We start from the raw sequence: 22,248 nt of genomic DNA, 5'->3' as shown, positions 1-22,248 counted from the left end.
TTGTTCTTTCTTATCAGAGATATCAAATAAACGAAAGAATTGTCACCAGATGTGTGACTTGTTGAGTTTGTATCTTTTGTGTTGAAATTGATTTGGTGAGTGCTGAAGTATTAAACTGCGATGCTAGACATTGAGCCTAATGAAACATGACATGTAACTTGGATTACCTGATGATACCCAACTAGGTAGGAGGTGACTTTATTTCTCGGAATATAAAGTAATTTCCAAGTTTCCTGCCGGTTTCTACACTCCACGCAATGCAGCCCATCCCAGCTACCAAAAAAATGAAGCAAAACTCGCAGCCCGCCATGATGCCCATGTGCGTCACTGTTTGGCCCGCCGGCATTTGGCTCAGAAAAAGCAAAATCCCAAATCGAGCCTAGCCTCCGTCACAGCTTTTTTAGGTTCTCAAATCACATACAGCTTTTCTGCATGTAAGGAATTACGGTGATTATTTTTTCTCTTTCCATTTCTATTTTTCAACACCAACTTTTGGCCCCTCTCTCAAGCTTTCTGGATTTTTCTTCTTCTCTTATTTTCCTTTTTTGGGCGTCTTGTATTTTTCTGTGTCTGTGAGGGAGTCAATGGGCTTGAAGGGTTGCTTGCGGCGCAGTGTCTTGACCCGCTTGTGACGTCTTTAGTTAAACTGCTAGCTGATCCAGATCTATCTTCCCGAGAGGGATCCGTTTTCTTCTTCCCAGCTACAGCTACAGCTACTGATAGAGATTATACCCCCTTCTTTTCTTTTCTCCTCCTCTCAATTCAAACAACGAGACTTCACCAACGCCCATAATGAGGCTGTACCTGCTCCCCGTCTCGACGCGGCGAACGCTTCTCTACGCCAACAAACTCAATGCCGCCTCGCACGACGGCAGCCTCATCGACCGCGGCGCCGCCTTCGCCGCGCGCAAGTGGGCGCAGTGGGAGAAGATGGAGAAAGGATGGCAACGCAAAGTCGTCGACTACGGCAATCATGCCTTCCGGCGCATTCCCTTTGAGGAGTGGGGGCTTAAGTCGGTGCCGCCGCTGTCGGCACGGCGCCGTGATGATGAGCTGCGGGGCCGTGATGCCGTTCAGTTGGTGTTCCCGCCGGCTGCGATTCCGGAGCACAAGGCTGAGGGGGTGGTACGGAAGTTAGCGACGGAGAGGCAGGCGCTGCATCGGCAGAGGCTGATATGGTGCTTTGTCGGCATGCCTATAACAGCGCCTCTAGGCTTGGTACCTCTGTAAGTTTTACTTTAAGAAGAAACAAGAGAGGAGGGGAGAAGAATGAAGAGAAAGGAAGAAATTGAAAGAAGATGAGAGAGACAAGAGAAGAAACAAGAGGAGAAAATGGAGGAAAGACATGAAAAGACAGGACATAAGAGCAACTCCGGCTGACAAGACACACATCATCACAGAGTCCCCAACCTCCCCTTCTTCTACCTCGTCTACCGCGCCTGGTCTCACTGGCGAGCCATCAACGGCGGCAAACACGTCCAATGGCTCCTCCAGAACAACCTCCTCCACCTCGCCCCCTCCAAAGAGCTCGACCAGCTATACACAAAGGACGGCCAAGCTCCCGCCGACGAGCCGGACGGCAAGGAGCAGATGCTCATCACACAGAAGCAGATTCAGGACTTTTCCGAAACCCTCGACCTGCCCGCCGTCGAGATTGAGCTCGAGAGGGCCATCTGGCAGGTCGAGCGCGCGTTGGGCAAGGAGCAAGAGCAGACGGAAAAGGCGCCTGAAGAAAAAGATAAGCAAGCGCCTGAGGAAAAAGACAAGCAATCATGAAAAAGAAAAGAAAAGGCGAGAGAGAGAGACGAATTTGTTAATGTTGATATGAGTCAATGAAGTCAAAAATCAATGGGCGGGCGGGCTTTGATGAAAACAACAATGGGATATTTTTGGTTTTATACCTACCGGAGGAAGGGGGGACGGACTATATACACGGAATTCGAATAGACTGGCGGCTGGGGAGGCGTGGTTTATATAAAATGTAACGCATCGTTTATTTTAGGGGGTTACAGCTGGACATGAGACAGGTACGGCGTCATCTTACACACCCTACTTTATATCATATATGCGAGAGGACTCTCCAGGTCTTTGAGCTTTATTCCCCTCTAGTTATTAGACTTGCAAATTGTATTCCATTAGGCGTTTTCAAGATTCAGAAGCAGATAAGCATGAACTAGGTAAATAGAATTGACAATTATCCACACCCTCGGCACACTCATTGCTTTCAGTACACATTATATAAAAGGTAAGTTCTTTGTTTCCCCTAATATATCAGCATTAATGTGCTGGTTGATTACGCGTAAGCAGATGTAAAAAAACGAGCGATTAGTAGTATTATAACCTCTCTCCAACGCCGGTTTCATATTAGGTTGTATCCAAACATGTCTCAATCAATCATTCAGTTCTTTACAAAAAGCCCTGTATTTGTATTTCTTTCCAAAACGCAATATTATTATGTTTATCCAGAGGCAGCGAGGTCGGAGATAAAGGTGGCCTCTGTGAAGAGCTGACCTTCCTCAGAAATCTCCTCATCGCCAACCTTGAGTTTCAAGGTGGTCTTGGGGGCGAACTAGAGAGAGAAAAAGAGAGTTAGCCTTGCAGATAGAAATAACGAGATCGGATTACAAACCTGGTAAATGTAAGGCTTCGTTCCAGCAGCAGCAGCTACAATGGTCTTGACGAATCCGGGCACCTCGGCCATGACGTCAACCCTGTCAACGCGGTCGCCAAGGGCGGCATCAATGACAGCCGTGACAGGCTTGCCATCCTTGGTGGATGCTGTCCATGAGAACTCAACCTGAGTGGGCTCTGGCCAATCGCTGGTGGCGTCCTTCTTAGAGGCCTTGTGCGTGGCCTTGTTGTTCTCGGTGCTAACGGCAATAATCTCGCCGTCCTTGACAAGGGCGCCGACATTGACGACGGTGTTGCCATAAGAAGGAGGGGTGGTGAACTCCATCATGACGGCAGTGTGGTTGGGGCCCTGGAAGTTGGCAAAGTTCCATTTTGCGGCCGCGTGATGCGGCTTCATGCCCTGCAGAGCGTAGATGTAAATGGCCTGTCCCTTGAGGTCTACTGGACCCTCCTTGGTAGTGATGGTGCCCTCAGCTGAGCAGCGCGGCCAGAATGCATGGCGCATCGAGCCCCAAGGGTTCTTGAGATCTGTGCCATACAGCGAAGTACCCGTCTTGCCGGCCTGGAAGCCAGGGGCAGCTCTGGTAACCTTGAGGTTGACAAGCGCCCTCTCATCGTTCATGCTCTTGATTGTGTAAGAGTTACCGTCCTCGGAGAGCTCGACAGCGCAGTCATCGGCGTAGAAAGACGTCTTGTCCTCGTTGAAGGCGACGTTGCTTAGCGGGTTCGAACACCACAGGTGCGGCTTCGCCGGATCACGGGAGAAGATCTTGGCGTTGAACTGGCAGGTAACTTTCAGGCCGCTTCAACAGGAGAAAAGTCAGCTAAAATGATATCGATAGCATGGCAACGGGACGCATCATACGCAACGTTGCTGTAGATGACCTGGGCCATGGCAATGGTGCCATTCTCAGCAAAGAAGTAAAAGACTTGGTTTTCGACGCATGTCTTGTCCAGCGCCAGCCAGGTGTGGTCGGCCCTGGTCAGTTCGCTATACGGTGTGTTGGTCTCCTTTGCCTCTTGAGCAACGGACTTGATGGCAGACGGGCCATAGATGGGCTCTTGGGTGCCGGCGACGTTGGCCAGCCTAGAGGACAGCAGCTTTCCATTAGCAATCGTCATTCGATTTTTGGCAAAACCTTGGAGGGGTGGACAAGGGAGAATGGCGGGGCTTGTGCCTTGGGCGCCCGACGGGGGGATTCTTACTGCTGCTTTGCCCAGTTGAACATGTTGGCGGGAGTATCGGATGGTGACGAGACTGGAGGATTTGAAGCGGCGGTGATGAAGGTTTGAAAGAAGAAGAGACCAAGAGATTCCAAAAGGCCAGAAGATGGAGAACTTAACTGCTCTCCCGAACGTTGCAAGGTTTAGCAGTGCGTAGTGCCACTAAATTAAGCTCCAGCGAGAACGCACGGAGTTCTGCTAGCGGTACAACCGCTATGGAGCGCTGCGGTCGGGCACTTACAGGGCGCACACCGCTGAAGACTGGAGGGGCCGCTGTGCTAAAGCCGCGTCTATGAGGCTCCAATGACGCCGAGGAAGGCCTGTGGCTTGGGCGCTAAAGCAAAAATTGCCGGGCTGGTGGGTCGATGGCAAAGGGGTCGTGGCTTGATGGACAGCTGTTGGTATGGATGGATTTTCTGGGAGGACGCAAGGGCGAATCGGAGGGGCATTCTAGGATCAGCACCGTGGTTACGAGATTCCAGAGCTTATGGGGACGATAGTACGAGTACGTCCAGGTGGTATGTGTATAGTGGGCATGATGCTAAGCTTACTGTACTGTACCTATGGATTCAATGATCCATATCAAATGATATTTGATGGTCAGGGCAGATCGGAGCCTTAGTTCTGCCTAATAGCAGCTGGTGAACAATCATTGGCAGCATCTCAGCATCATCGCGGAAGGAATCCCTATTGATCCAAGCAGTTCATTGGTAGATATGTTTGCCTCGGGTTCTATTTCCGTCGGCACTTCCAGCCCAGCGAACAGCTGGCTAAATTGCTGCCAAAACTTCCATAGCTGAGCTAGCACCAACGTCGAAAGATCCAGGGTTAGGCTGTGCTGCGATTAGATGGGCTGATAGCTGCGATACGCGTTATCGACATCGTCCTTATCGACTAGCCGGCACAAGCTTTGCTGAATGCCATTATCAAGCTTTGTTATACACAAAAACCATTCTCGTCCATGTCATCTCTCGTCTCGACCCATATGCCTCAGGAAAATGCAACAGCAACAGCAACAACAAATAACAACAGCAAACCCCTCACTCTCGCTTGCCGCCGTTGGAGGGGCACTGTCAAATATGGAGCTGATCAAGTGCCAATGACATGCATCCACGACTGTCATCTGCATGCAGCGACACTCATCAGACGTACCTACATTGAGTTTGGCGATGCTACAGGCTCGACGGCGCTCTGTCTATCAGTTGTGCCCCCCCTCTCTTCCTCTCTTCTCCTCTTCTCCCCCCCTCTCGCCGACATGCGCGCTCTATCGTGGCACGGCTAGATATCTGGTAAAGCAGAGGATCAATCCCGGACAGACGCGGTCGTCGTGGCCGTGGCCGTGGGGTGGGACAGATCAAGATTGGGATACGCCTTCAGGCTGGATCAATCATACATAAGGCTGCTGTTGAATCTGTTTAAATTAACCCTGCGGTTCTTCATGCCCGCCGCGGCCAATCAGCGCCCGCCATTGCCGCAGCCAGGCATCACCAGAGCCCGAACTCACGCTGAGGCCAGCGCAGCTTGGTCACTGTACAGCGCGCAGACAGCACGCAGGGCCTCTGCTTGGCGGGCTTTGCGCGCTGTATAAGTACGGGTACATGGGGCGAGGTAGCACCTTTGGTCCTAACGAGCCCCTCCCTCCCACGCGTGCCTTCCCAGGATTCTTACCACTCGTATCCGGACTTCCTCAGTTGTGTGTACCTACCACTTTACCTGTACTTTGTAAGGGGGGAACAATAATTACATCGCGATACGCCTCCAGGGCCTTTTTTCGCTCTTTCCTCTTTTCCCTTTCTTTTTTTCCCCACGCTTTTGTGCCGCGCCTAAGCCTCAATCTCCTGCACCTCCGCCACGCCCATCGCCTCTTCCTTACATCATCATAGCGCGAGACGAAATCTGCGATCCCGCGATCTTGTGGCTGGTGCTTGTTTTCTCCTGAAAAAAAGCAACCACCCTTGAGCAAGAAAGGCACAAAAACACCCCGGCCTCGATCACCACTTTCACGCTGGCGACCATTCGAATTCGCATATTGCCTTGCTGGCCCTTGTCTGCGCTCCTGCAAGCCCTCCCGAATCCCTAGCCATGATGGAAGAAGCACAAGTCCTGCCGCCACCACCGATCGAGCCCATCTCTCGACCAAGCTCGACGTCTACTTCTGCATCTGCCAATGTGCAGCAACTGCCTGGCATTGCCTCCCTTGCAGCAAGCAACGCGACAGCTGAAGCTCCACAACAAAGGTACTGCGCCTGTATTCGAATTTGAAACCGTACAATGCCTTCTCTTGTTGTGCTTGGCGCAAGATGGGCCGTGGCGAGATTGGCATCTCGAGCTCTTGGATTGTAGTGTTCTTTTGGTACTGACTCTTCGCGTCTACTAGGCCACCTCCAATTCCTCAGAACCAGATGTATCATGGCGTTTCTCCCGCTGCTACTAGCGGTGGCACAAACGGCAACATGGTAAGTCTGTGTTTTCCTTCATTTATATCTTCGTCTTCCCTTGTTTTTTTCCCTTGTTCGAAATGCCGCCGCCCTGTTGCGCCTCCAACACCAAAACTGCCGATCCGACAGCGGGCCAATCGGAGCCGGCATATTCCAACTTTTACATCTTATCTCATATCATTATCGCAATCACGTGTGTTATCGCAAGAATCTTCACCCCTAGTCCCAAACAGGCAATTCCCACCCACCCACGTCGGTGCGTGCCCGGTTTATCTTGGCCTTATCGGTCGACCGGGGCCCAAAGTTTTTTTTCTCTGTTCCGTCATCCTTATCGATGATGATAATATCTATCGGCCTTTCTCCCTAATCGATTCCCTAATCGCATCCCCCATCACCCAGTGCTAGCCGACAAAATGATGGCAACTAATGGATCAACGCAGCCCGTCTGCCAAAACTGCGGAACGTCGACAACGCCGTTATGGCGACGCGACGAGTTTGGATCTGTCCTGTGCAATGCGTGCGGACTTTTCTTGAAGCTGCATGGACGACCCCGGCCGATATCTCTCAAGACGGACGTTATCAAGAGCCGAAATCGCGTAAAGACGATGCGCCCTGATCTTGCTCCGAAGCGAAAGGTTGGTAACACGTTCAAAGCACGCTGCGCATGGCCCCTTTTGCTAACCACGATGCCTAAAATTTAGCAGCAACACGGATTTCCCCTCGCGACGGATCCCAACAGCGCCGAGAGCACTGCAGCGCAGGCTATTCGCCGAGCGCAAAAGGCCAATGGTGAGGGCCCGGACTCGCCAATCTCCCGAACCGGAACTCCCTCAATGTATAACCATTCACTGCCCGCTTTCATGGTGGATGATCCGTCCCAGGGAGGCGTTGCCGGCTTCAATGGCGGAGAGGGGCGCGCTGGCTCACCCATGAATGGAGATCGCGGACTTGAATCTCCTCAGACGCAAGAGCAACTCATTGCAAACAATTCCAGCTTGAAGACAAGAGTCAGAGAGCTTGAATTCATAAACGAATTGTTCCGCGGTCGCCTGAGCCAGCTTGAGCAGCAAGAGGCGGCAGCCTCCGCAGCGCTCAGGGGCCAAGAAGTCGCCGGTGTTGAGCACACACAACTGCGAGCCCAGTTGGATGCCAGCAAGGAGATGGAAAACCAACTCCGCATTCAGCTAGAAGATAGCCATCGGAGAGAGAACAATCTCAAGCGACGCCTCGATGAACTGGAGCTTGAGCTGAGAGCCACCAAAGAGGCTCTGAATGAAGCGGACTCGCGACCCTATAAAAAGGCCCGCATCATTGACTCCGAAGAGGCTGTCAAGGCAGAAGCGGCTGATGCTCTGGCCGCGGTCGCTGTCGCCGTCGCCCCTGAGTTGATGGTTGATGCCCACATGGCGGAGGTAGCTGCTGAAGAGCCCGTGGCCGAAGTCATTGACGCACCAACTGGTGCTCCTGTTGACACCGCTGTTGAGCCATCATCAGAGGCCACTATTGAACAGCCTACAGAACTGGTTGCAGAAGAGACTGCAGGAGAAGCAGTTGAGACAGCTGCGGAGCCGGTCACAGAAGCAATTGAAGAGCCATCTGTAGAGCCAACTGCAGACACAGCCGCCGAAGTGGCTATTGAAACTGCTGCCGAGCCTTCCACTGAAGCGGAAGTAGAGCAAGCTCCAGAGGCATCTGAGCCTGCTATAACAGAGGCTAAGGTTGCTGCTCCAGAATTGGAGGGTGCTGCCGCCCCCGCAGAAGTCGTTGCGTGATTGCACTTTCGATAACCACCACCGCACACTCGCCAACGCAATAATTTTTCTCCCTTTGCCCTACGACGTGGCAATGACGGATGCGCTGTGAATGTTGACAAAACCTGCTCAATCTAATACCCTTTGTACGAAACTTCAATTTGATGCCAACTGCGACGCACGCATCAACCGCATCAAGCCTACCCATTCTTTTCGAGGAACCGAAACGACGAAAACAAAAGTCTTGGCGTTTTACGGTAATCTTTTTTGTTATTCCCTATTTTCATTGTGCTTTTATACTCCCTTTCCGCACTACTTTTAATTAGATGACCCGGGATGGCTTTAATGTGGACGAAAATGGTTGGTGAGCGTTGGAGATGGTTGAGCAATCGATACCCTCGTTTTGACTTCAACGCGGCTGCACTGGAATGCATGCCCGCAGGATGAAGTCGCAGATAGTCAGAGGAAGAGGAGCAAGAAGCCTCAGGGCGTCTAGAAAAGGAAAAAAAAGAGGCGGGGCCAGTGTCACACACAAACAAAAAGTTGACTTTGCTGTTCCCAACGAAAATATATTTAGAGCCATTTTTGCGCTTCGCTGCTCACCTTATGCCGTGTCTTGTCTGCCGTGTTTGCTTATGTGGTGTTTTGTCTGTGCTTCGGATCGATCTCAAAAGAGATGCTCCACATGCTGCACTACCCTTTAGCTTAATCTAAGTTGATGATTGCCCACGATTTAGTACCAGCTAATCTAGAGAGCTCGGTGCGCTAAGATATCCGCACTGATATCAGATATGTATGAATGTCAAGGCTTCCAAAGCTCTCAATATGGGTGAGAAAGGATGAAGTGCAGTGAATTGGGCCTGTTAGTCACGTGCCCCACCTCGGGACTTAACCATGGCAACTCAACCAACAACAATAACTCTCCCCCCAAGTTTCAACAGGCGCGCGGAAACAGACTTGTTTTTCTTTCTGGAAAACGTATCTTGCGACTGTTTTTAAAGCTTTTTTGTGTTTGATTTTGAAGTGTTTTCATCTCCATTTTGTGTGACAAGGCATTTCTCCATCCCGACTACGATGCCTCCTACTATTCCCAACCGCGGAGGACCCAGCTCGAGCCAGGGCGGCAAAAGGTCCCAGTTAGGAGGCAAGACTATTGGCATCGGCGTCAAGCGCCACCGGTAAATTATATCCCCTTTCAGAATTGATGATATTCTTGCGGGAACGTGGAATCAGTCGAGTCTAACACGGCTATGTTTTGGTGACAGAAAGATTTTGAGGGATTCTATCCATGGAATCAGTACGTTCTTTCTATCTCATATCTCTCCCTCTCCTCCTCTTTCATTCTCTTTTGCGTTCTGAAGGATGAATCAGATTGCTAACCTGGGACTATAGCCAAACCTGCTATACGGTAAGTGAAGTCGTGCGATATGCCAAGGGTGTTCCATGGAAAAGAGTGTGAACCCAAAGATAGTGGGAAGCCACTTTTGCTAACCACTGCTTTTGGGTTACGTTGTACAGGCGATTAGCTCGACGTGGGGGTGTCAAACGTATCTCTGCCACCGTCTACGACGAGACCAGGTTGGCTATGAAAGCTTTTCTCGAAAGCGTGAGATGACCTATCATGCTTCTCCCCCCCCTTTTTTTACTAACGTGGGTTTTCTTTCTGTTTTAGGTCTTGCACGATGCCGTGGCGTATGTTGAATACCGGCGAGCCAAAACAGTCACTTTGGAAGACGTAAGGCCTTGATCCTCTCTATCCCTTGACAACAGCTGCCTTGAGAAAAGAAGAAGCTAAACTGACCTATGTGACTTTTGCAGATTCTTCATTCCCTCAAACGCAGAGGAAGAACTTTGTATTATTTCAGCAAGGAGGACTTATGGAATGAGCCGAAGAGCCACCGTGCGAAGGTGGCCAGAAGACTGCCCTATAGGGCGGATCGAATCAGCTCGCCATGATCCAGGATGACACGGCACTTACTTGTTCTGTTGTTTGTATTGTGATTTTCTTTGATTTGGTCATGCAGTCAGCAACCTGGGGCATTTAGCAAGTTTGGAGGCAATGTGTTTTGAGTGTTTATATGAGACAGTGATGATACTGATAGTCTGGTTTTTGTTCATATGTATGAGAATTGATGAGAAGTAACAAGGCACTTCATTTATGCGCTATTATAAATCCTGAATATGGACGAGCATTAATGTATATGAAAGCAAACAATAGCCACGCATCGCAAAAGACAGAATGAAAAATCATATGGGGTATCTCAAATGAAGGAATTCTCGCAGCAAATCCAAAAATCCTGGGCCACTTCCGGGCACCTAACAACGATCAAGCTCCTCCAGGGAACGCTGATATCCATTACCACTTCTTTCTCTTGCTCGACTCCCACTCCTCCAACGCCTTCTCCAACGCCTTGGCCGCACGAATCTCACCCCTGCGAAACGCTCCGTTGAACATGGCCGGCAGTAGCATGGTGCTGTTAGCATGCTCCTGCGCGAATCCCACCTCGGCATCCTTTCCGCAGCGGTCCTTGACGATGCGGATGGCGCCATCGAGGAGGTCTCGACCAATGCCCTTACCACGATACCGGAGGCGTGTGGTCCATGCCCGGATGACACCCTTGCCTCCACGGAAGCTCACGCTCCTGCTCCTGTTCCTGCGCTTGCTGCCCCCTGATGTAAGGGAGGAAAACCGAGGCTCCAGCCTGAGGACCAAGACTCCAATCAAAGCGCCACCGTAGCGCGCGCCAATGAGGAGATCGCCTTCGATGCTGCCGGACCCCTCGAGCCATGACCAACGCAGATTCTCGGCTAGCTTTACGTAGCCGTCTGTGAAGTAGCGTATCGCAGTGAGATACGTCATGGTTACACCGCATGAGAGAAGGAGAGCCATGCTGGGATCTTCGGTTGAGGGGACATAGGACCAGCGATAGATGCCGACCCATGCCATGAAGAGGACGCTCATGCATAGAGGATGGAAGACCATGGAGTGAGCAGCCCGCTGTTTCATTTGGGCTATCGAGTCGGCAATGAGATTGAGGCCAGCGACTTTGTCATCGTAGGTGAGCAACGGCTCCAGTGACAGAGGAGGAACATCATCGAGAGGATCGAGAGGAGCCGAGGCATCGGTGCCAGTATAGGAGTGAGAGTCTGAGAAGGACGTCGAGGAGCTGAGAGGTGAAGGAGATGGTGGGATGGGAAACTGGTGGTGCGAATAAGGCTCGAGGTATGGCGTTGGCGCATGAGAGGAAATAGGCGTCGACGGTGAGGTTGCGCTGAGAGCAAGATTTGCTCGCAGAAATGTGAAGAAGGCTGTTAAAGTTAGTAAAGAGCTTGTTGATGAGAAACGTTTGAGCTATAGCTTGGAGCTTGGAGCTCGGAGCTTAGAACTACACTATGGGAAGCTGACAAAGATGGTGGGGGGAAGATTGGATGGGAAAAATTTTGAGCAATTTGAGCTCATAGTAAAGGTGTAGGCGCGGGGAATTTCTCATTTTCTGATATACCGCAAGAAAAAATGAAGATGAAGAGGACATGACTAAGTGGAAATAAAGAGAGAGAAAAGAAAAGCCTTACCGGCACTTGTTCTCAAGCCCTGCACGACATTAATTCTGTCCACCACAGAGACTGGCCCATAGTTTGCGAGATCCAGCTCGCGCACACTCACGAGGCGTTGAGCTTCCTCCATGGTGTCATGCAGTGGTATCTTCCCACCTCCCTAATCCAGGATAACGCCCAGCGTATTGGGTACTCAAGTGAGATAAACAACGGCGGAGAGACGGTGCCCTCGGGGAAAATAGTTTAGAATATTAACCGCGGTAAAGGGTCCTACAGAAGCGCGGGAGCTTTCTGATTTAGCCGCAGCCTGGCGACCCAAAGAGTAAGGAGGAGAAAATAAGGCTTTATGCAAGCAGCAGAGTAGTATGATAAGAAACGATAAACGAAGAGGAAGAAGAGGAAGAAGATAAAGATAAAGATTTATGGAGATTATAGCTGGAGAACTGGGGCTCCAGGCCTCAAGGATTCCGGAGAGGTGTGAGCGAGTAATTTCTCGATGTCTTGTGTAATAATGGGTATAAATCAGCAGCAGCAAACAGACGGCGCACAGGATGTGACGGGCGCCTATGCCGGGCAGCGCATGCAATATGTATGTTGACAAACAAAGTGATACAAGGGGATCGATAAGGTTAAAGGCAAAACTGTCCGTTTCAGAATCCCCAAACGGTGTAAGAGACGGCTGGTGAAGCGAGCAGAGGAGTCAAGAGTCAGTACGGGAAGAAGCTGAGGAAGAAGAGCACGAGCCGGAAGGGGGCCTGGGGGGATAGATAAAAGAACAGGCCGTTTTCTAATCTGCAAGATCTGCATCATTTACTCCGTACACTAGAAAGGGACGGCTGTCAAGCCCATCGACCTACCTAGTACGAGTATAGCAGCACCTAGCAAGTGGGAAGCAAGTGGGAGGCAGAGTTATCGACGAACCAACACTCGGCATTTTCGCTCATGTAAGAGAGCAAAACCTTGCACATACTGTACAGTACGCAGCCAGGCCCCAAACCAAGCGAGGGCCAGGCGAGGCGAGGCGAGACAGACAAGGCCCCTGGCCCTCTTTGGCTCCATGTATGTGGCTGCTCCCCTGGCAATACCTGCTCACTAGCAGCCATTTACACAAAAGCATCGAGTACCGAGGACAAAAACCGCATAAAAAAAGCATCAAGACGAAGCGGCTTTTCCCGTTGAAATTTCCGCGTGTTGATAGTGCGTGTAATAGCGGGCGGTGGCTGACCATCGACCATCTTGGACCTCTCTAGAGCTTCTCTCACCTCCACTTGAGCGTTGTCAGTCAAGGCCAGCTGAAGAGCTGTAGCGTGTTGAGGTCTTTGGCTAACATTATTAGCTAGCTGGGACCTTGAAGAAAATGTTCACTTGACCAGGTTGCTAGCAATAAGTGACTGCCAGGCGTGTGTGAGGTGGTGGGGAAGAGGAGAAGCCAGCTTTCTAGGGAGAAAGTGGAGGTTTTGCTTTTCCAATTTTTTTGTGGACGATCAAACAGCGGGCAAATGCAAAAATGCAGCAGCGGCGGCAGCACCTGCAGCATCAGCAACTGACGCCCAACATGGCCCTTCCATTTTGATTTCATTGTAAACCTAGCGGGTAGTACGTACCAGCCAACTACCAGATACAAATTCCAACTTCACTTCTTCATCTCTTGTTTGCTTGCTTCTACTCTCACATTTCACGCCACTCCATCACCTTTTCTTTTCTTCAGCATCCATCTCGTGCTCCCACAAACCGAACGGAACCCCATCAAGCTAAAACAGCCCTTGCTTGGACAAAGCTCAAACAAACCTGGGGTTTCAAAACCGACCGTCTCTCTCCACCTTGAACCCAAGCAGGCTAGCGATTTCCCAAGCGCCACAACTCTCACGACAACGGTCTGGGCCTCCCCCGGTTGGCCAGTCTAAGCTGGAGGGCACGCGATAAGACGGACAAGGGAGCAAGTCATCCAATAGACGAGACGAGGCGTCAACCAACAGCGACGCCACCGTTATAAGCTGCTCCCCTCGATTGGCTTTTGACGTTCCGCATGAGCAGCAGACGCACGCGGCCTTGAGGAAGGGCTGCCAAGCAAACACGGCTATCGGGGTCCAAATTGCGCAAATACGGCTACGGATTGAGCGATGGAGATAAAGTAAACCGCCGGATGGATTCGGCGTCCCGTCGCGCATGATACAGGCCGTTGCTCTGCTCTAGCATCAAGCATGCTTGCTCCTGCTACTGTATACCTTACATGCATGCAGCTATGAATGACCGGCGGGCGTCCTTTCCTTCTCTTCCCGTTTCGTTTGCATTATCGTCGTGCATCTACTGTGACGAGCAAATCACCTTTCACGCTTTTATCCTGGAGCCAGCCATGCCGATGTGCAGGTCTGAAGGATCATATCGGCCTCAACCCCTCCTCTCTTGCTTCATGGATGCTACTATTACGACTTTGTTGCCTGGGCAAGCTGGGCTCTATCAGTCCACAAGATCACGAAAGATAACCAAACCGAGCGAATCAGCAAACGGTCCGCGCACTCACAAAGGATAATTCGATGTATCACATCCACCACATGCCCTGTCCCGGGAGCGTGGTTTGCGCGGGTAGTAATCAATCACTAATACTACTACGCCTACTACTACCTCTCTATCACCGCTAGCACCCATACTGTGCTGCAGTAGTTCTTTGGCCTGACAGACAGCTACCAGTGTGATACGATATGTGCCCAAAACGCGGCAACATCACCACCTCCGATCAGGGTCAGCCATCGCTCAATCTTTCGGTAACACGGCCACTTAAGCTATCAAGCTAGCATCGACCCTCTTCCCTTGGCGACATTTCTTTTGGAGGGGTTGTCGTCTCCCAACGGAAGAACAAGGGTACTCCGATCCACTGCTGACGTACAGAGCGTACGCGTCCGAACTCTCAGTGCCGACTATTTACGTATTTGAGCTGTTGAGACCGCTCCGTTTTCTTGCCAAGGCGGTTTTAACGGAATGTCGTGATGATGTTTGAGCAAGATTTCGAGACAAACCGGCCGTGAGAGCCGGTAGGGCGCACAAGAAATTATTAACAAGGCTTTAGGGTTCGTTGAGTACTCGTGTTACGAGTATTCGTATGCATGTAGCGTGTCGGCGCTCATCAAACCCCCAGTGACAAGGGATTTACAGCTTGCTTTCAATGGCCGAGTGCCCTGTCGATACGTCAGAGATCTCCAGCATGCCGGTAGCATTAATCGCAGAGCCTAGTGGGGGTTTCGCTCACACACGCTCGTTACTGTTCAAGGTATCCATCCACTCAACAGGGTAGCATTCTCCTCTTCCCCGCTCCCCAGAGTTGGACATTTATCTTTCTGATCTCGTATGGAGTACGCAGTGCATGCCGTTGAAGTCATATATATTTTCTCTGATGACGGATCACGACTTCGGCCGTGGTGAAATATGATCCAACTCGCAAAACGAAATAATTGTTGCTTTAGTTGTCGAGTAGGTCAGACAGCTGCTTGGCACTATCGTTAAACGACGCGAGGAGTCGTTAGCGTCCTGTCAGTGAACTTGTTAAGCTTTACTCATTTTGGGTCCTGGGAAAGGATGATCATCTCCTCCTGGAAACGCATTGCAGCAGAGACTCTTTGAGCTAGATATCTGTGCGAGTATGCCCGCGTTCTTGGTCCCTGCAACTGGCGTCTATGAGGAGAAAGAGGGAATAGAAACGCCAAGATGGACTATGGGCAAGATCTTTGACTGTACCTTGACTTATTATAGCCATCTCACCCGAACAATCTTCGGGAGGCTCATTCTGCTACTCCTTTTTCGACTAGGTGGACCATGAGTCAGTTGGAGTGTTTGTGAGATGCTTTGAGCGCCGCTATGGCGTCTAGCTGACCGCGTTGATTCTCGGCTAAACTGACATCAAAAGCAAAATATCGCTAGGGGATTCCAATAATCAGCTAGGCCAAGATGCGAACACGACGATATGATATCCGAGATAGCGAATAGTGTCTGGTCGCATTCGCCAAAGCCCGGCACGCGGACGGAATTATCAGAGTGTCTGTACAAGTCGTAATCGCCGACTCCCATGCTATGTATCGCTGCCCCCACGCACAGCGAAAAATAAAGCCCATTGCCTAAAGCCGAAGAGTCTAGGGACCGCTTCCGCGGAAGGATGAATGACAGCCTATTAGTTGCTTACTTTGCAATCAATACCAAACAACAAGGACAAGGCGCATCTTAGCACATCAATTGCCGAGGAAGGGCGCGCCAGACCGGTAGCATGATGACCGATCTGGGTAATCGGGCCCTTTGGCTTAAATTAGTATGAATCTACGGAGTACGAGTTCATGATTCACAGGAATTCGACGTTGTACAAGAGCAGCAGGCAGCATTTTGGACAGAACAACATATTTTCCTTTCGTTTTCTTCAATTCAAATCGAATCACGTTGCTCGGTGCCAGCCCTATTGAATTCGCTCCTCAGCCGCGCCAGCCATGAAGATAACGGCGGTATGTAAGCATCTTAGCCGGACAGGGCAGTCAAACGATTTTAAGGTTGCTGACGACTCCTCTCTTACCCCAGATTTGGGTCTATCCTATCAAGGCCCTCCGCGGCATCCCGCTCCACAATGCTCATCTTGGCCCCCAGGGGGTCAAGTATGACAGACGCTTCATGCTCTTCAAAGTCGGCGACGACGGGGAGCTGGCCAAGATCCAGCTTGACCGGTATCCCGAGTGCAGCCGCTTCATCCAGGAGATTGTTGACGATGAGATTCATGTGCGATATCAGCCCCCGAGAGATCCGCTGGTGCCGCCGCGTCCGGAACAGTGCGTCGTCCTCCGCGTGCCTCTGAACCCTGACGTCTCGGGTCTCGACCGGCAGGTCATCAACCTTCACCAGGCCATGGTTGACGCTTATCGAATGGGGGCATATTTCGACGAGTGGTTCACAGCCTGCTTCGGCTTCCAGACTATCCTTTGCTACATCGGTGACGAGCGTCGCCCTGTTTTTGGCACCTTCTCACCTAGAGCTCAGCCCGCTGCCTCTGCTGCGCCTCCCGCCAAACAGGGCTGGCTTCCTTATCTATCTAGTTTCGTATGGGGAGATCAATGCCAACAGCAGCAACCCGAGGCGGACTGGCTGGCCTTTTCAGATATGGCTGCCTACCTCGTCGTGACCGAAAAGTCACTCGGCAACGTCAACGCCCGCCTCTCCAGCGGTCCCGTGGATATCGTCAAGTTCCGCCCCAACATCGTCGTTGACGGCGAGGGCGAGGGCGAGTTCGAAGAAGACTTTTGGGCTGAGTTATCCATCGGCGGCCGCCCTACCCTGGCAATGACGAAGCTGTGTAACCGTTGTACTTCCCTCAACGTCGATTATGACACGGGGCGATTCGGCGAGGGCGAGAAGGGCATGCTCTTGAAGAAGCTCATGTCGGATCGACGGGTCGACGCAGGGTCCAAGTGGACGCCCGTCTTTGGCAAGTATGCGTTCTTGGTTGATGGCCTAGACGGAGTTGACGTATCAGTTGGAGACGAGGTGGTTGTGACGAAGAGGACGAGTGAGAGGCCAGTGTGGGATTGGCCGTACAAGGATAAGACGATTGCTCGCTACTACCGATATGCGTAGATCAGTCCTCGGAGGTTGCCTTTTTTTCTTAAACACGAGCACTACTCTCTGACTACTCAACCAAAACCTGCTTTTGTCCAATCTGGAATCGGATTGAAGTAAGCAAACTATTGCATCCGTCTACCCATATGACCTGCCCGTCACAAGGGTATTGCTGTTACATCACCCGCTCAACACGGGGAGATCCCACATGGCACAGAATAGATCGCCTCGCACGGTGAATCTGTGTATCACAGCCTTTTTTGGCCTCCTTTTCGGTCTTCCCGCGGGAGGAGTACCAATGTTGTGTTCCACAGTAGACGCAAATTTATAGAAACAGGAAATCAAGGATCGAGTAAATCTCGGATTTTTTTCTCCTCTTTCGTATTCCCTGTCTCTTGATTAAAAGTAAATGTCGAGTCAAGTTTGTTTTCTCCATTTCTTTTCCACTGAAAACGAACCTCTCGATTTCTTTTTTCTCCTCTCCTCTCTATTTATCTTTCTTCCTATTCTGTGTATGAAAGGAGATGCATCCCTCTCCCCTTTGTCTTGCTTGTTTTCCTCAAATTAGTAGACTGCTATGTAGTAACCAACTGAGATTAAGTATAGTAATGGAACGCGTACAGAGTAGTTCTTGTCCTTGCTAATGGCAGCGTATAATAGCACAGATTAATCTTCATAAAACGAAAGACCATCCCGTAAACACTTGTCAAGAAAAAAAAAGCCAAATCAGCGTGTTGTACCAATCTCTAGGGGAGCCATGAAACTGACTCGCATCCCGAGTGGCGAGCCTACTACTGTTCAACCCTCGACCTGTACGAGTATGTAATTGTTCACCATTACCAAGAAATTACACAGAATCGTATGACAAGTGGTGTGTTGAATGTAATCATTGTGTCCCATGTCTATTTACTATCTATGAAGTCATGCTCACGTCTCCAGATTGGAGTTTCCTTGCCTTACGACAAACCAGTCTATCCGTGGGGTTACTCATACGTTGAGATAGCCCCGTTCCATCCATCTAAATCTCAAATTGCGCCGGTCAACGGTCATGAGAGAACGGCACTGACCCAAGTGACAAAAAGCTAACCCCAAACCCCAGGTCCTTCAACCAAAAAGCAAAGACCAACCATGGTCCCAAAATATCAAGACTCCAACATACCAAAACCAGAGGGGGAGAACAAAGCAAAAAGGGACATAACAAGTCTGGTGACCCAGACAAAGCAGGGAAAACGGCTATTGCAGTGCAGAGCGCAGCACCTTGTCAGACAAAACCCTGATCATGAACGGAAGGCCAAAGCTCCGCCCAGCACCTTGTCTTAGCCCTTGTCCTTTCCAAACGGAATAGGGTAAAAGGGAAATACGAGGGCGAAGTAAGTCGCCGGTGAGCATGATGAGGACGAAGGCTGCCAGGCTGCGGCCACCACACACCTCCCCGCTTCCGATTCTAGAGTCGCCGAATCCCGTCTTGATGCCCTGGAGAGCCATCTCATAGGTCCAAGTTGTGTCCACTAGCAGAGTAACATCCGGAGCAGGGGTCCTTGTACCAGCTTATGGGGCGCGTCGCCAAAAAGGGAGTTGCCCACGTGGGACTTGCAGTTCCAACTGCATGGAAGTTTGTAAACGATGAACATGACCGGGGGCAAACACCGCTGCTTCTGCAGGTAATACTGCAGGCAAAACCAATTCTGGCATTGTGGCCGTACAGCTATTTGCAGTTGTCAATCGGTTTGCACAAAGGGCAAAAATAGGGATGCTGCTGAGTAAGATGTGCAGTTATAAAGCAAAACAAAGGAAAAAAGTTGTCAAAGATGGTCATGATTCGTCGAGGCCGTATCAGTTAAAGTGTTGTTAGGGAGCGAGTGGCTCGCCAAGGGTGAATTTGTCGTCGTAATAAGGGTAGTGGGCCGCATTCAAGATGGAATGAACATCATGAATAGCGACGGCGGCATCATCAACCAACCAGGATTGACCGAGGAGAAAGAGAATCCCCCCAGATGGCCTGCCATGAAAATGGTCAATCCGGTAGTTGTTGTCGATATCAGCCTTTGCTGATTAACTAGCTTAGGCTGCCTGGGTGCATGGGCGGCAAAGATGAAGCTTGCAGTATGTGCATTCGTAGATGGCCCAGTGAGGTCCCGACCGGCAATGCTGGCAAACCCACTGAACGAGAGTATTGTCAGACTTGATCATGACAAAAGAGTGAGCGCAAGAGACCGCCATTGTCATTGGGTTTGCGGTTGATGGTCGGCTTAGCAGAGCCTTGTGATTGAGTTAGGAGGAGTTGGTTGGCTATCAGAGATGAAGTCTCTGAAAGAGATAGATTCTTTGACTGATTCTATCAAAGAACAATAAGAATTCAGACAGTGTGAAGCCAAGCAACTTTGACTCAAGGCGGCTGATGCAAATAGATGATGTAGTAGATAGAGCGTTGGTATGGATGTCAGACTGTGGCGGCTTACAAGAGATGAACGTGTCTCTTTAAGTTTTCAACGGTGGAGAGTTTCTTAAAAGATAAAAGCTTGTTAGAGATGAAGAAGAGGCTTTGAGTGAACAATGCGTGAACAATGTGTGAACAATCAAGGTGTTTTATAGAGGTGAATGGTTGAGTGTTGATGGCTGTGAACGATAGACCAGAGGGCTGCGAATAGCAGCCTTATATGTAGCAGTATCGGCGTACTGAGCTCGGCAACCAGTTCTACCCGCGTTTGTCAAAAAAGCTCCTAGTAGTAGCTCCTCTTTCAAACACTACTACTGGGCTTTCAGGGATATTACATACGCTGGGAGGCACGGGACGTGAAAGCAGGGGGAGGGTTCGATAAGCCGGGCGTGGCCTGTCAAAATCTGGAGCAGTATGACGATGTAAAGCTAAACATCCGTGCCCGACGATTGCGACTAAGTGACGAAACAGCCTGGCCGGGGTATATCAACAAAAATAGAACAAACCAACAAGGCGTTTGTTTGATCCTCGCCGGGAAGAAAACGGGGATGCGGGAGCGGGTGCCGACAGAGATGTAACACCGGAGCCAGTTCCGGCGGTAGACAAGTGCCGAAGTGTTTCTGGAAGGCGACGAAGCGGGAGTGTGTTTGACGACGATGAACGGAATCAATCGATGGCAGGCGAAGTGAACTGGCGGGCTGCTTGCCACACAAGCCTCTGCAGAAGGATATTAATTGTCAATCACGCCTTTTGCTGTTGGTAATTGACAACGAGAGGTGCAAAACCCGTGCAAGGATGGTCGAGGGGGAGGGGTAGAGGGAGGGGGAGGAAACAGAGGAAGAGGCAGAGGGGTTGAGGACACGGACGAGGATGATGGGATGATGTGATTGATGATAGAGCAGAAAAGAGAAAGGAATGGAAATGCTGAGGAGGAGGAGGACAAAGGAAAGGAAGGGGGGCGTGTGGTTGAAGACGTCAAGCAAGGGATGGGCTGCATGTGAATAGAGACAGCAAGGCCAAGGCAAGGATGCATCAATGCATATGTACACGCAACTTAATATAAAAGGTACTTACTTACATGCAGCCCACAAAGCAAGGCAATGCAAGGCAAGGTACTTTCTCTGGGCACTCTGCGTCCGTCGAGGTACCCAGCAGGTGCTCTGCAGCCCAACTATCCATCTGGGACTTGAGGCAGCAAAGATCAATGCCTGATAGAGCGCATGTAGTCTTTGAGGCTATACTGACTGGATCAAATCGCTTCACTAGATTTCAAATGGCTCGAATCTCTTCTCTCTTCTCCTCTGCTCTGTTCTTCTCTCTTCTCTCCTGCAAGTAAGAAAGAGTACATTGCAAGGTGCCTCCCTCTGTGGAGATGCAAGCACGGCGACCCGGCGGGATGGAAGGATAATCAGATCATCGCGCATAGCCCTCCTGGCCCTGGCCCTGGCCCCCTCCAGCCCTGGCCCTGGAACCGTCGACGGCCAAAGCAGATGATGCGCTCAAACACGCGCGGACGGACGCAACTCTCCGTTTGAACCGGAAAGATCGCTGTTACCTGTCTGCTGGTCACGCTGCGGGCGATTCGACCGGGGCTAGCAGCCAACAGAGCCTCAGCACAGGGGTGCAAACATTCCAAAACGGTCAAGGCCAGACCCCCGGTTTGTCAACGACTAGCTCGGGGTGGGAAAAGGCCATCGTCATCATCACTGCTCAACTCCGTGTTGTATGTATAGATGAGAAAACGCACACCCCTCCGAGCTGACCGACCCGCAAGCGCCGCTCAAGTCTCTCCCAAAGGAAGGGTCTGACTTGCTCGGAGACACGGGAGCGGGCTTTCACCCCTGAACCTGTCTAGCACTAGGACGAGCGTGAAAGACACCACGGGTCACCTAAATAAGAGCTACTACAAGTAGCAGTAAGCTAAACTGCGCCCACTTGCGACTCTGGGAGCGGCCAGGCCTAATTCTCGGCAAGAACTCACATTGGTGCTTTTGCTGCCATTTGTAATGCTGGTAGTGGTGAGTGTAAACTGATGGCTTGCTTGGGCTGAAAGTTGTATGCCGGCAACGTCCCGAGACAGGCTGATTCATGCAGCAACAGGCTGCGAAGACGTGCGTTTGGGCCTCATACATGGCAAACCACGTCAACGTCCTCGTACGGGTGCAGGTGTTGCATGTACATGCAAACACATGACGCACTTGAGCATCTGGCAAGGAAGCATCTCTCCCGGGGCATTGCGGAACAACCCTGGCAGTCATACAACACCTGCGCACCTGCAAGTACTCGGGCTCGTATGCTTCAACAAGAACGGCACAGACATACGACTAATCTCCAAGACTCGTACGCCGCATGTAGCCCTACCGGCTAACGGAATGGGGCCGCTCAAGGGAAAAGTTCCCAGTCCCAGCCAGGCCCGTATTGACGAGACTTGTCCTAGATGGGATCAAGATGCGCCGAAAGCGAAAGTGAGAGGGTGAGACGAGCGGGTGACAGCCTACATGTATGGACTTGTATGACGACTTGCTTGTTCCGGGTGAGCAGTTTACCGTTCATGATGTGCGTCGTGGTTTGGTTCTCTCTTCTCTTCCCTCAGCCGGCCCCGGCGTGGACCTTGACAACGCCTCATGTC

The 22,248-nt window shown here is 51.0% G+C and overlaps 7 protein-coding genes across 7 annotated transcripts; 4 read left to right on the top strand and 3 right to left on the bottom strand.

Annotated features, from left to right (window-relative positions):
* The first annotated feature begins 235 nt into the window (after positions 1-235).
* On the top strand, positions 236-2,203 carry V8C40DRAFT_238589 (mitochondrial K+-H+ exchange-related-domain-containing protein). The gene is made up of 2 exons (XM_083214473.1): positions 236-1,226; positions 1,401-2,203. The coding sequence occupies exons 1-2, from the start codon at positions 793-795 to the stop codon at positions 1,774-1,776; spliced, it is 810 nt and encodes a 269-aa protein (XP_083075404.1). The 5' UTR covers positions 236-792; the 3' UTR covers positions 1,777-2,203.
* On the bottom strand, positions 2,067-4,106 carry V8C40DRAFT_238584 (oxidative stress survival, Svf1-like protein). Its single transcript, XM_083214472.1, has 4 exons — positions 3,838-4,106; positions 3,497-3,718; positions 2,630-3,434; positions 2,067-2,569 (listed from the first exon to the last, which is right to left on the bottom strand). Exons 1-4 carry the CDS (start codon positions 3,858-3,860, stop codon positions 2,459-2,461), a joined length of 1,161 nt encoding a protein of 386 aa, XP_083075403.1. The 5' UTR covers positions 3,861-4,106; the 3' UTR covers positions 2,067-2,458.
* Positions 4,107-6,547: 2,441 nt separating this feature from the next.
* On the top strand, positions 6,548-8,269 carry V8C40DRAFT_170614 (GATA-type transcription factor). Its single transcript, XM_083211601.1, has 2 exons — positions 6,548-6,928; positions 6,995-8,269. Exons 1-2 carry the CDS (start codon positions 6,707-6,709, stop codon positions 8,063-8,065), a joined length of 1,293 nt encoding a protein of 430 aa, XP_083075402.1. The 5' UTR covers positions 6,548-6,706; the 3' UTR covers positions 8,066-8,269.
* Positions 8,270-8,888: 619 nt separating this feature from the next.
* V8C40DRAFT_238576 (histone H4) lies at positions 8,889-10,284 on the top strand. Its single transcript, XM_083214471.1, has 6 exons — positions 8,889-9,222; positions 9,310-9,341; positions 9,437-9,452; positions 9,563-9,650; positions 9,717-9,779; positions 9,863-10,284. Exons 1-6 carry the CDS (start codon positions 9,119-9,121, stop codon positions 9,998-10,000), a joined length of 441 nt encoding a protein of 146 aa, XP_083075401.1. The 5' UTR covers positions 8,889-9,118; the 3' UTR covers positions 10,001-10,284.
* Positions 10,148-12,172, bottom strand: V8C40DRAFT_238573 (uncharacterized protein). The gene is made up of 2 exons (XM_083214470.1): positions 11,618-12,172; positions 10,148-11,353 (listed from the first exon to the last, which is right to left on the bottom strand). Exons 1-2 carry the CDS (start codon positions 11,727-11,729, stop codon positions 10,401-10,403), a joined length of 1,065 nt encoding a protein of 354 aa, XP_083075400.1. The 5' UTR covers positions 11,730-12,172; the 3' UTR covers positions 10,148-10,400.
* Positions 12,173-12,711: 539 nt separating this feature from the next.
* Positions 12,712-13,159, bottom strand: V8C40DRAFT_238570 (uncharacterized protein). The gene is made up of 2 exons (XM_083214469.1): positions 12,940-13,159; positions 12,712-12,876 (listed from the first exon to the last, which is right to left on the bottom strand). The coding sequence occupies exons 1-2, from the start codon at positions 13,134-13,136 to the stop codon at positions 12,858-12,860; spliced, it is 216 nt and encodes a 71-aa protein (XP_083075399.1). The 5' UTR covers positions 13,137-13,159; the 3' UTR covers positions 12,712-12,857.
* A 2,906-nt stretch (positions 13,160-16,065) lies between these two features.
* V8C40DRAFT_263671 (uncharacterized protein) lies at positions 16,066-17,200 on the top strand (the record flags this gene model as incomplete). The annotated part of the gene is made up of 2 exons (XM_083219489.1): positions 16,066-16,080; positions 16,154-17,200. The coding sequence occupies 2 exons, from the start codon at positions 16,066-16,068 to the stop codon at positions 17,198-17,200; spliced, it is 1,062 nt and encodes a 353-aa protein (XP_083075398.1).
* Positions 17,201-22,248: the final 5,048 nt, after the last annotated feature.

Source organism: Trichoderma camerunense, assembly GCF_050948025.1.
Source record: "Trichoderma camerunense strain CBS 138272 chromosome Unknown V8C40scaffold_5, whole genome shotgun sequence".
Lineage (NCBI taxonomy): Eukaryota > Fungi > Ascomycota > Sordariomycetes > Hypocreales > Hypocreaceae > Trichoderma > Trichoderma camerunense.
This window is presented reverse-complemented; position numbering and strand designations above follow the sequence as displayed.

Coding starts and splice junctions, on each gene's coding strand:
- V8C40DRAFT_238589 (XM_083214473.1), top strand. CDS start 793: ATGAGGCTGTACCTGCTCCCCGTCTCGACGCGGCGAACGCTTCTCTAC. Junction 1,227..1,400: donor CCTCTAGGCTTGGTACCTCT/GTAAGTTTTACT, acceptor ACATCATCACAG/AGTCCCCAACCTCCCCTTCT.
- V8C40DRAFT_238584 (XM_083214472.1), bottom strand. CDS start 3,860: ATGTTCAACTGGGCAAAGCAGCA. Junction 3,719..3,837: donor TTCAACTGGGCAAAGCAGCA/GTAAGAATCCCC, acceptor GCTGTCCTCTAG/GCTGGCCAACGTCGCCGGCA. Junction 2,570..2,629: donor CGAAGCCTTACATTTACCAG/GTTTGTAATCCG, acceptor TTCTCTCTCTAG/TTCGCCCCCAAGACCACCTT.
- V8C40DRAFT_170614 (XM_083211601.1), top strand. CDS start 6,707: ATGATGGCAACTAATGGATCAACGCAGCCCGTCTGCCAAAACTGCGGA. Junction 6,929..6,994: donor ATCTTGCTCCGAAGCGAAAG/GTTGGTAACACG, acceptor CCTAAAATTTAG/CAGCAACACGGATTTCCCCT.
- V8C40DRAFT_238576 (XM_083214471.1), top strand. CDS start 9,119: ATGCCTCCTACTATTCCCAACCGCGGAGGACCCAGCTCGAGCCAGGGC. Junction 9,651..9,716: donor TGAAAGCTTTTCTCGAAAGC/GTGAGATGACCT, acceptor TTTCTGTTTTAG/GTCTTGCACGATGCCGTGGC. Junction 9,780..9,862: donor AAACAGTCACTTTGGAAGAC/GTAAGGCCTTGA, acceptor TGACTTTTGCAG/ATTCTTCATTCCCTCAAACG.
- V8C40DRAFT_238573 (XM_083214470.1), bottom strand. CDS start 11,729: ATGGAGGAAGCTCAACGCCTCGTGAGTGTGCGCGAGCTGGATCTCGCA. Junction 11,354..11,617: donor GGGCTTGAGAACAAGTGCCG/GTAAGGCTTTTC, acceptor TAACTTTAACAG/CCTTCTTCACATTTCTGCGA.
- V8C40DRAFT_238570 (XM_083214469.1), bottom strand. CDS start 13,136: ATGCTGCAGGTGCTGCCGCCGCTGCTGCATTTTTGCATTTGCCCGCTG.